This window comes from Catharus ustulatus, chromosome 23 (assembly GCF_009819885.2).
Source record: "Catharus ustulatus isolate bCatUst1 chromosome 23, bCatUst1.pri.v2, whole genome shotgun sequence".
Classification (NCBI taxonomy): domain Eukaryota; kingdom Metazoa; phylum Chordata; class Aves; order Passeriformes; family Turdidae; genus Catharus; species Catharus ustulatus.
Window position 1 is genome coordinate 6,876,980 of NC_046243.1, and position 12,082 is coordinate 6,889,061.

At 61.9% G+C, this 12,082-nt stretch overlaps 1 protein-coding gene across 1 annotated transcript; it reads right to left on the minus strand.

The window, feature by feature from the left end:
- Window positions 1-157: 157 nt before the first annotated feature.
- On the minus strand, window positions 158-12,061 carry LOC117006412 (rho GTPase-activating protein 27-like). The gene is given in 16 exon segments (XM_033078857.2): window positions 158-1,178; window positions 1,291-1,396; window positions 1,854-1,988; window positions 2,141-2,218; window positions 2,507-2,605; window positions 3,048-3,167; window positions 3,272-3,362; window positions 3,439-3,537; window positions 3,922-4,026; window positions 5,252-5,339; window positions 5,422-5,678; window positions 6,004-6,219; window positions 6,898-7,326; window positions 10,458-11,157; window positions 11,415-11,539; window positions 11,542-12,061. Coding segments are annotated over 16 exon segments (3,051 nt in total). The 5' UTR covers window positions 11,767-12,061; the 3' UTR covers window positions 158-1,000.
- Between the last annotated feature and the right edge of the window lie 21 nt (window positions 12,062-12,082).

Sequence of the window (12,082 nt, forward strand, 5' to 3'; positions counted from 1 at the left end):
CTTGTGCCCCAAAATGACCCCACAGCAACCCAAAGTGCCTCTGTCATGTCCCAAAGAATCCCCACTGCAGCCCAGCTTGGCCCCATTACATCCCCACACATCCCCACCACACCCCAAAGTGCCCTTGCTGAGTCCCCAAGTATCCCCTCTGTACCCCAGCCATCCCTGTGTTCCAAACTGCTGCCATGTGCTGTCCTTACCATGTTTCAAAGGAAGGGACATGTGTCCCATGTCCCCACACCTCCTCCTCGTGTCCCTGACATGCCCTTTATTGTCCCCATTATGTCCCAAAGCACTTCAGTCATGTCCCTTGCCATCCTTTTTGCATCCTATCCAGTCCTGGTTGTGTCCCATGACTGTGTGGCTCACATCACATCTCACGGTCTGTGGTGACACAGTGTTCGGTGACGCCAGCCAAAAAAGGGTGTCTCAGGTCCCTGCTGTGTCCTGCAGTCTCTGGTCCCCTCATCCTCATCGGGTACAAAGGCCATGTAGCGTCCCCAAGGGTCACCAGGAGCCAAGGAGCACAGAGCTGTGCCACCCGTGTCCCCAGGATGTCCCCATGTCCTGCCAGCAACACCTCACCCTTGTGTCTGAATGGGCTCTTTATTTGGGAATGGGGTGGGGGGCTCCAGCCATGGCCCAGCCCAGCCTCTCCCTGCCCGCCGGCCGGTGCCACTGTCCAGCAGGCACTGCCCACCTGGACACTCCCTGCTCCCACCCTGGGAATGACAGCCTGGCGAGCTGGGCACTGCAGGGCTCCATTGACCACGGGGACCCCGCCGAGCCCACACACCCCTGGGGCTCAACACCCCAGATCCGACCCTGGTGGGAACGGGTGGCCAAGCAGGACCCACCAGGGTGCCCCTCCCTTGAGCCGGGTCACCGCGCTGCCCTTCATGGAGCCACCACCAAGGTGACACATGGCCAAGTCCTTCCTGGAGTTGCTGCTCCATCAAGTCCCCACTACCGGGCTTGTCCCCACATGTGTCCCCAGGGTTTATCCCTCGGGGAAGATGTATCCATAGTGGTTGAGGATGTGCTCCACCACCTGGTTCTGGAAGACCATGTGCATGGCCATGTTGCTCTCCTCGCTGGCCGGCCGCAGCAGTGTGGGGCCAAAGACGATGGCGACACTCTGCACCGACATGCGGTTCTCCTCCTTGTGCTCCACCACCCTGCAAGGATAGGGGACATGTCACTGGCATGCCCCTGACCCCGGGGACTGTCCCCAGAGTTGTGTTCTACCTTCCTGCACCGGGCTGGGTTTGAGGAACAAGGGGGTATCACCTGCAGAGGTGGCGGAAAAGGACCTTCATGGTGTCATGGTGGCAGGGTGGCAGGGACAGCACCAGGTCCCGGATGCAGCGGCCCCGCAGGGACAGGTCTTGGATCTCTGCCAGGGAGGAGGGCATGATGGAGTGCTGGCTCCAGCAGTCACAACATCTCTGTCTCCACCTCCATTCCCATCCTCATCCCATCTCCATCACCACCCCCTGTTCCAGTTCCTGTCTCCATTCCCATCCCTTTTCTAACTCATTCTTGTCCCCAATCCTATTCTTATACCCTTCCCCATCCCATCGCATCCCATCGCATCCCATCCCATGCCATCCCATCCCATCCCATCCCATCGCATCCCATTGCATCCCATCCCATCCCCATCCCATGCCATCCCATGCCATGCCATGCCATCCCATGCCATGCCATGCCATCCCATGCCATCCCATGCCATCCCATGCCATCCCATGCCATCCCATCCCATCCCATCCCATCCCATCCCATCCCATCCCATCCCATCCCATCCCATCCCATCCCATCCCATCCCATCCCCTATCCATGTCCCTGTCCCTCACTGATGGCAGCGATGAACTTGTCAAAGTGGCTGAAGGGGACGAGTGGCTCTGGCAGTTCCCTCAGGAAGAGCTTCAGTGCCCCAGTGACAACGTGGATGTCCTCCCAGCGTCCGTCATCCAGGTCCAGCTGCTCGTCTGGGGGTGAGGCAGCATCTCAGGTGTGTCCAGAGCCCCAGGGATGGGTGGGGATCATTGGCTGCCCCGTCCCCAACCCCTGCCTTGTTCCTCTGTCCCTGAAGGGGGAGTTATACCCCATTGTCCCTCACTGTCATCGTGGGTCACCATACCGTGCTCCACCTTGTAGCGCAGTTTCTGGATGGTGGCCAGGTTGCCACTGACTCGGTACAGCCCATCGATGTCCAGACCTGGGCAGATGGAGAAGGGGGATATCTCCCAGTTAAACAATCCACCCTGGGATGGGACATTAGGCACTCTTGAGGGAACTCTGGGTCCCCACATGTCCTTGCTGTCCCCAGAGGATACCACAGCCAGGTGGCACATGGTGACAGCAACCAGTACAGCTGTGTCGATGCCCACAGCAGCCAGCACCAGGTTTCCAAGGAAAACGCGAACATCCCATGTAGGCTGTCCCCGGAGCTGTCCCCATCTACCCATCCCAGTGCCCCAGGCTGTCCCTGTCCCCAGGGTGGTACCTCTCCTCTCCACAGTCCGGATACACTGCAGGACGAAGTGTGGCACCGTCCCCCGCTCCCGCTCGCACAGTGCCAGCAGTGAGCAGCCAAAAACCTGGTCTAGGAACACAGCGGGGACATGAGCATGACCAGGGGACACCAGGAGGGTGGTTAGTGGGGGACAGGGTTGGGGACAAAGGGTCTTGTTCCCATATGAGTGTTCCATCAGGGTGGCTGGAGGTGATGGACATACCCAAGCCCATTACCAAGATTTTGGGTCAAGGTTGGGCTTGGTCACTCAGCCCAGCATCCCAGCTCCATCACTGGCTGTCCCAGCTCCATTCCCGGCTGTCCCCACCCACCCTCCAGCCTGGAGACATCCCAAGGGATTCAGGCCCGTTCCAGCACCCATCCTTGATAGGTCCTATCCCGACACCCCATCTCAGCACCCACCCGGGATTTACCCTCATCCCAGCATGTATCTTTGATCCAGCCCCATGTCAGCATCCCCTCGATCCAGCCCCATCCCAGCATCCCATGATCCAGCCCCTCTCACACGCACCCTTGATGTAGCCCTTCTCCCGCAGTGATTGCAGCGTCGGCCGCCTCTGCAGGAACTTGCGGAGTTTGTTCCGGACTCTGCTGGTGTCACTCTCGGCACTGCCTGTCACCTGCCCGGCCGCTGCCGGGGACATGGCACCCGTCAGCACCATCCCGAGGGTCCGGCCGGAGCGCTCCCGGCTCGTCCGACCCCCGGGGACCCGCAGGGTGGGTGGTTTTGCTCACCTGCCCTCCTCTCCTCGCCGCCCCCCAGCTTCTCCCGGGAGCCGAACTCTGCCCGAATTTCGGCTTCCTCCTCTCCGGGGATGTAGGAGCCCTAAGGAAGGGGAACCGTGAGAGGCCGGGGCCGGGCCCCAGGGTGGCCGAGGGGCGGGGCGGGGGGCCCTGCTCACCCTCCGGCCGATGCTGTCGGCGATGGCCCTGTGCCAGGCGGTGATGATCTGTTCCGAGTCGTGCTGGATGAGGAATTCCGAGCCCTCCCGCGTCCTCAGCTGCCGGAGCAACAGGCAAAGGTCAGGGAAAGGGCACGGGGCTGCCGCAAGCACCCGGATTTGGGAACCAGGATGTGGCTGAGCCCGACGCCAACTCGGATGACACCAAACGGTGCCGTTTGCCGGGGAGCTGGAGAGGCTGGAGCGGCTCCCCGCTGTGCAAAGCCCCTCTGGGAGCCGGGATGTCCCTTGGTGACTTCTCCGTGCCCATCAGAACGGGGCAGTGACCGGCAGTGCAGTGTCCCCGTACTCCCACCCTGGCATGTCCCCACTTCCATTCCCTGCACCACTGCTGGGATGAACTGGGCAGGTGTGGCATTGTCCTGAGGGCCACGTGTGGACCCTGAGGTGTGACCAGTGTCCCTCCTGCTGTCACCTGCTCACCTCCAGGACATTCTTCTTGCTGGACTTGTCCTTGCTGGCCCAAGTGAGGGTGGCCCCACGCAGTTCCACTGTGTGCTCGGGGGTGGTCAGGGTGCCAGGGTGCCTCTGTGGGTACAAGGAGATGAGGGTGGCACCTGCCTAGAGGTGACAGGGACACCAGTATCCTGCTGGGGAGTGTGGGCCACTCTCTTCTAGGAAGGCAAGGTTACCAGATGTCCTCTGTGGGACCCCTCTGTCCCCTCCTATGGTCTCTGCAGGACTAGGACGTGGGACTGTCGTGGTGGGGTGAGGGTCATGGCCACCAACTTGAGGGCAGCCAGGACCTAGGGCTGCCATCATCTCAAAGGACATTCCCAGCCCTCCCCAGGGATCCAGGGGGTTGCAGCTTTGGGTTCCCTCTCAGTGACACTGCAGGAAGGGAGAGGGCAGCTGCCTCCAAGGAGGGATATAGTGCAGGGGGAGAGCATCAGACCCATCACTTCTCCCCATGCCCTGGGTTTTGCAGTGCTTTGGCCACAGTCCCCCTGCCCCAAGAGTCTCTGCATCCCCAGACAGAGCCCTGAACCCCCTAGGTGAGGCCAGCACTGTCTCCCCCAGCTGTGGATCCCCTGTCTTCCCCCCACCACCATCGCTGTCACCACAGCGTGTTGCAAGACCCACGGCAACTTCTGCATCCGGTGGCAGCTGCTGGGCACTGTTGGGGGTGGAACTGGACCAGGGGGGACTGGGGCCGGTTCTGCTTCCTCCTGCTGGCTCCCACCTGCTCTGGGTGCTCCCACACTGTCATCCCCACAGGGAGGGTGTGTGTGCTGGGGGCGTGAGTGGATGTGTCTTAGTGCTGAGGTCCCTGTGCAGGGCACCTGCCGTGGCCTGTGGGTCCTAGTTCTATCCTTCAAGTGCTGATTACCCTCCAACAGCACTGGGTTCCTGTTTTGTGGGTGCTGGCCCTTTTCCCCTGGATGTTTGCCTCATCCTACGGATGCTGGTCCCATCTTGCAGCTTCGACCCCATCCTGTGGATCCTTGCCCTGGGCTATGGATGCTGGTCCTATCATGCAGATGCTGGCCCCTTCTGTGGGTGCTGGCCACAATCCTCCTCCCCTAAGAGCCTCTACACCCCCTAGACAGAGCCCTGAACCCCCACCCCAGAGGTGAAGTCAGTGCCATGTTCCCTGTGGGTGCTGCCCCTACCCTACACATGCTGGCTGCATCCTGTGAGTCTTGTCCAGTCCCATGGGTTCTGACCCTGTCCCATGGGAGCTGGTCCTTTCCCATGGATGCTGGTCCCATCCCATGGGAGTTGCCCTGCCCAAGGCCATTTGGGCTCTTACCAAGGCACTGGCAGCTGAGTGCTTGGAGTCCTTGAAGAAAGTGAGGATTCCTCCTTCCAGCACTGTCCAGGAAGAGCTCCAGTTCTTCCTGGGGAGAAGAACTGGGGTCACGCAGTGGGACAGCACAGCCCCTTCCCACTGCTGGACTCCTGTCTCCAGGATGTTCTTACCGGAGCCGCTTCCCTCTGTCCACTGTCTTGGTCCGGTTAAGCACCCCGGCTTTTTCAAGGCTTTTAAACTGGAAAGTAAAGGTCGGGGTGTCAAAATTGCTCCTTGCTTTCCCTGGTGCTGGGGTGAGGGCAGGCTGGGAGCCCCCCTTCTCCTCCTTGCTGCCCGGTGCTGGTGACACGGTGCCGTGCCAGGTGAAGAGCCCGCTGTCGTGGCTGGAGCCGCTGCTGGTCCGCTCATGGCGGCCACCCGATGGCACCTGGGCAGGGAAGGGTCAGGTGATGCCTGAGGTGCCTCTGCCAGGAGGGGGCTGTGCTGTGCACCCACAGCACCCCAGAGCCCCTGCACCCCCTGCTCTGTGGGCTTGTGAGGATGTTTATCCCTGGCAGTCACCCCTGCTGGCATCTTTGTCCCTGATCCTGTCCCCACCCCCATTGCTGTCCTTGTCCTTGTCCATAACCCATTCCTGTCCCTATCCCAGTTCTATCCCTTTGTCCATCCCTTTTCCATTCCCTGTCCCTTTCCCTGTTCCCATCCTCATCCTCAACCCTGTCCCAATCCCTGTTCCCATCCCTATCCCGTACCGTGTCAGGGGCAAAGTGGTCAGGGTAGAACGTGATTCCCTCAGGGTGGCTGTGTCCGTACCAGCCCGGGGGTGACCCCAGCTCCTCGGGGTGCCTTGGGGACAGGCAGAGAGAGGCCCCCTGATCGTATGAGCCCACAGGTGAATAGTCCTCCTCGGGATAACACTCCAGCTCATCTGGAGACAGGTCGGGATAATCCGTTTCTGGAGTCGGTGGCTGGAGAGAAGAGACAGTTCAAGATCTTGTGCCTAACCAAGAGATCTGCATCCCTGTGTTGCTCGCCCAGGTGGGGGCTGCCCCATCTCCATCATCTCCATTCCCATCTCCATCTCAATCCCTGTCTCATCTCCATTCCCATTCCTGTTTCCATCTCCATCTCAGTCCCCGTATCCATTCTCCATCTTCATCTGCATCTTTTTCATTCCCATCCCTGTCTCTTATCTCCAACTTCATCCCTGTCTCCATCTCCATTCCCCTCCCTTTCTACATCCCTATATCTGTTCCCATCCCCATCTTCTTCTGTCTTCATCTTCATTCCCCATCTCCATCTTCGTTTCCATATTCATCTCCTTTGCATCTCCCATCCTTTCTCAATCTTCAACTCTGCCTCCATTTTCATCCCCTCCCTGTTCCTATCTGCATTCTCATCCTTTCCTACACTCCTGTATCCACACCCATGTGCATCTTCATCCATCATTCCCATCTGCTTCCATCTGTTCCCATCTCAATCTCCACCTCTATTGCATCTCCCACACCTTTCTCAATCCCAGTCTCTATCTCTGTCTCCATTTTCATCCCATCCCTTTTTCATCTCCATTCCCATCCCTGTCTCCATTCCCATCCCTGTCTCTGCCCCCATCCCAAGCCCATCCTCGCGCCTCGCCAGGTGCTCACCCTCTGCTCCATGAGACCGTACCACGTCCCCCCAGGGTGACTCTCCCGGGGGCTGCCTGTGTCTCCCGCAGTGGGGGGGTCCCACGACGTCTCACCTGTCACTGAATTATAGAAAAAAGTCTGTCCGCTTCCTTCATCCACGTGCTGCTCCCACTCGGGACGCTCCGGGCTGTGTGCGAGTGAGGAGGTGGGAGAGGCGGCGGGACTCACTCCATCGGCCACCTGCCCGAAGGGACAATCCCACGTGGTCTCGCCCGTCACTGGGTTATAATAAAACAAATGTCCACTGTCTGTGTCTGTGTGTGTTTCCCAGTCCGACACGGAGCCGCCAGGCTCCTCTGGGGCTGAGCTGGCAGCGGTGGCCTCTTCCCGCAGCTCCTGGATATTGAGGTAGATGGGATCAGGTGTCTTGTCTGACTCCTTGTGTACCTGGGGGAACACGGATGTGTCACTACTGCAGCTGGGATATCATTCCTGGGACGTCCCCAGTGTGGTGTCCAGGAGGCCGATGGGTGAGCTGCAGAGGAGCCGGCTCCTGCCCTGGCAGCTGGATCACCCCCTGCCCAGGCCCCCAAAAGTGTGGGGCAGGAGGTGCCAGTGATGGGGTGTAGGAGGCCAGGAGGTACAGAGGGGTGCCCACAGCACCCAGAGTGGGGCAGGGAGCACCCATTGGCACAGGGATGAGCACATGGAGGGACACTGAGGTCCCCAGTGCCAGTACCTGTGTCACTGCTGCCTGTCTCACCTGCTGATGGCAGCACCCTCACAACCAGCACTACATCACTGGCACCTGCATGACCCACTGCATGCAGCACCTGCAGCAGCACCTGCACCACTGGTACCCGTGTCACTGCATCGGCAGTACCTGCACCATCAGCACCCACATCATCAGCGCCTCCATCACTGGTACCCATGTCACCCACAACATCAACACCTGTGTGCCTGGTACCCACTCATGCAGCACCTGCATCACCGGTACCTGCATTACCTGCATCATCCACACCTGCATCACTGGTACATGCATCACCCTCCGGATACAGCGCCCGTATCACTGGCACCCAAACCATGAACACCCACAACCTCTGCACTGATATCTGCGGTCCCAACACCTCCAACCTGCTCATCCCCTTCATCCCAGCCTCCGCTCCCACCTCCCCAGCAACAGCACCCCAAAACTCACACCCATCTCACCCACGCTTGCACCCTCATCACCTGCACCCTGAGACACTTCCAGCACCCACAGCCCGGCCTCCCGCCCAGAGCCGGATGCTGAACCAGACAGTCCTATCACCACATCCCAAAATAGCATCCCCAGCACCAGCCTGGCTGACCCCCACCCATGGGGATGCTTGGGGTAGGGGGATGTGTCCCCTGAGACCAGGAAGGTGCTGCCAGCAGGGAACTCCCTCCTGTCACCCTTTGATCTCCCCAGTTTTACAGCCTGAGTCTCTCACTAATGGCTGTGGGGACAAAGGTCCCAGCTTCAGCCCTGCCTATCACCCTGAGGGAGGTGACAGTGGGTGCACTGTCCTTGGGGACACCCTGGTTCAGAGTGGGACAGAAGATCGATGACACCCCTCATCCTCTCCCCATTACCCCACAACCCCTCCACCATGGTGAGCAGGGCCAGAAACACCCCCCCCCACCCTCCTCCTGGGGACAAGGGACATGGGGGTGGCAATGGGGTATCCCTGGCATGGAGCTGCCCCAGCACCTCTCTCTCCCCTATGGGTGCATCCTGGGGGTTTCTCACCCCTGGGGGAGGCGGGCTGGGTGCCCCTCCCTGCTTTAGGAGGGGTATTGTGGCACCTGCTGGTGCCCATAAGCCCCCAGGGAAACCCAAGGGGGAGCCTGGCGAGGGGCGACGCCAAAACACCCCCATCCCTCGGGTGGGTGCACCCTTGGGTGCTGCCTACCTTCCCCAAGTGCAGCAGCTGCAATGCCCTGCTCCAGGCCGGCTGTGAACCCCCCTGTGCCCGGTCACCCATCGCGGTGACGCTGGGGCAGCACTGGGGGCACCAAGGGTGGGGACAGCCCTGGGGGACACCTTGAGGCTCCGATAACGCCGCTGGCGCCCTGAGCCAGGCCCTGCACCCACTGCACTTCCTGCTGGGGTCGGGGAGCGGAAGAGACGCCCAGGGCGGAACTGGCTTCTTTTGGGGTTGTTGTCACCCATCACAACCTGCCACTCGTCACCTGCTCTGGCAAAGCCAAGGCCAGCAGAGCGGGAATTGCTTCAGGATGATGTTGAGCAGGAATTGCACTGGGATTGCACTCCCAAATTTCGGGTGGTCCATCTGATGTCACACTGCTCCACCGGAAGCTGATCTGGGGCTGCTGCATCCCTACACCATGGGGATCATTCCATCCCACGGGTGGGGGGTGCAGATGGTGGCAGGAGCAAGGCTGCCATGGTCCTGCCGTGCCCAGTGCCAGATGGTTTTGGCACTGGCTGGAATGCTCCCGTGGTGGGACTAGGTTTGGGGACTATGCTGGGTCACTCCCAGAGGGGGGTCGGTGGCTTTGGCTATGCAGAGGGCACAGCTGGGGGCACAAGGTATAAAATGGAGTAAAAATGAGGTGAAAATGGGGTGTAAAGCACAGCCCCCCACCACCAGTACCTTATTTCCTCCAGCAACTCCCCTGGGTGGCACAATCCCTCCAGCTGCCCCTTGAAGTGGGGGACACCCAGACTTGGGGTGCTCCAAGTGCCTGGGGTTACTCCAGAGTGAGGTACTCAGGGATAAGTGAGGAGGGACAAGGTCGTAGGACCCACCCCTCTGCCACCACAGTCTCACCCCGTGGACCCCAGCCCGCGTTGGTGGCAGGTGAGCAGCCGGGGGGGAGCCCCACCCTTGGGTGCCCCCCTCGGGGAGGTGCGGCCCAGGGGGTGCTGGGCAGAGCCCTTTGCTACTTACTGGTGTGGGGTCAGCGTGGGTTTGGGGTGTCGGGGCGCTGGCCTGTGCCGGGGTTCACCCAGCACCCACCTCGGTCCATGGGTGCTGCACCCAGGTGAGGCTCCCGCCCCTGCAGGGAGGAGCTGCTGCACTTCCCTGTTAACCCCTTTCTGCCTCCTCTCATCCCGGAATGCTCTGGGAACCTCATCCCGGAATGCTCTGGGAACCTCAGGAGGACACTCCAAAGCCCCCTGGGTGACATCGAGCCCCCTGCCCCAGGAACTATGGGGTTCTGCAGAGTGGGGGGCTGGGAGAGCCCAGGAGTGCCCATGAGGGTGGGGGAATTGAGGCAGGGGGCTGAGGCTGGAGGATGTGCGGAGGATGTGGGGGTCACTCACACCCCCGAAATGGTTAATTCTGGCAAAACCCTACGGTGGGGTCACCTGCAGGTTTGTCAATGGGGTCAGCTCGGTGGGGAGACGTGGAGGGTCCCAGCAGTGGCTGCAGTGCCGGCGTGTCACCCCACTCTGTGCTGGGGGTCACAGGGTCATGGCAGGGGGAACACAGCCACTGAATCGGTCGAGGGGCCCAGGCTCAACAACCCTACCCGCTAACTCCCTCCCAGAACAGCTTTTGGGGACAACACTGGGGATGTCACCGTACCTGAGAGGCGGGGCCGGCCCCCGGCCACCTCCTGGCCACGTCCCTGTCCTTGCCGGAGGCGCAGAGGGTCTCGGAGCGGCTCTTCCCGAGCGGCCGAGCGTGTCCCGGGGGGTCCCCCCGTGCCCCCATGGCAGTGGCACCGCGTGGTGCTGGTGTCACCCGCGCCAGGTCATCCAGGGAGTGCGAAGGTCTCACAGGCTCAGCGGGGTGCGGGGTCAGCCCCGGGAGGACCCGAAAAGAGCTGAGTGATGAAGGTGAGTCCCTCCTGGGCACCGAGTCCCTCCTGGGCACCGAGTCCCTGCGGGGCACCGAGTCCCTGCGGGGCACGGGGCACTCTCCTGCCGGCTCCCCCGGCTCGGCGGCGCCGATGAACCGATACTCGTAGGCTGGCGCGGGCTGAGGGACGAGCGTGGCCGGTTCTGTCGCAGCATGTCCCGATGGAGGGGGGTCAAGCGGAGCTGGGGCGGCGATGGGCGGCAGCTCCTTGACGTACTGGGCCGGGATGTAGAAGGGTCGGGCGTCCCCGCTCCTGCGGACGTGCCACCAGTGTGGGTTGGTGCGTTTGAGCAGGACGTAGCGCTCGTTGGGTTTGATGGAGACCAAGGTGCCGTCCTTGGCGCGGTACTCGAAGCCGTACTCCACCAGCACCAGCGCCTCCTCCGCCGGCTCCGCCGCCTCCATGGCCTCCCCGCGCCTCCGCCTGTGGGACACGGGGCAAGCAAAGGGTGACGGCAGCGCCCAAGTCCTCCTGGGCTGAGAACCCCCCAGCTCAGCTCCCTCGGGGTCCCCGCTGAGCTGCAGCCCTAGCGGCTGCTCCGCAAACAGCCCGAACCTGCTGGAACAGTCCTGGGGTCACCGCCACCATCCTTGCCACGACGCCCGAGACCCCAAAGCCGCTGAGTCCCCGAAGCCCCCCCGAGCCCCCGATCCCGCAGAGCCCCCGAGCCCCGCTCTCACCTGCGGCCGGCGCTGGGGCGGGTGCGCGCCCGAGGTGCCGCTCGTGCCCGCGCCGGGCCGGTCCCGACTCGCCCGGTTTCCGCCGCCGCCTCGACGAGAGATGGGGCCGGGCTCCGCGGCGGCTTGGGGTGGGTGCCCGGCCCCCGGCTGCAGCACGGGGTGCTGGGGCGCGTTTCCTCCCCGCGGCGGGCGGGACGGGACGGTGGCGGAGGGGACCCGCTGCCGCCCGACGAGGAAACGGCTCCTCGGGAGGTTCCTGCCGCAGGAAGGGCCCAGCCCCGCGGCTCAGCCGGGATCTGCGCTGTTGCCGGATCTGGCACGGCCTCCCTGGGCAGTGGGATGGGGACCTCATTAGGGGGGCCCCGTGGGAGCTGCCCTGCCCTGTTTTTTGTCCCCACACACCTCAGGGAGTTCTGCTGTGTTGGTGGCCATATCCTCAGTCCTCTGAGAACACGGGTGGTGGGGAAAACAACAATGGGAGAGGCTGACACCAGTGGGGAGTAGCCGGGAAGGAAAATGGGACAGGGGAATTGGGGAAGGGACCCCCAATCACTTGCCCAAGCGAAACCCTGGAAGATGAACAAGAATGATGGGGGATGGGCAGGAAGGATGGAGGACAGAGAACTAGGGACAGGCAGCATCCCCATTTCCAACCCTCTTCCCACAGA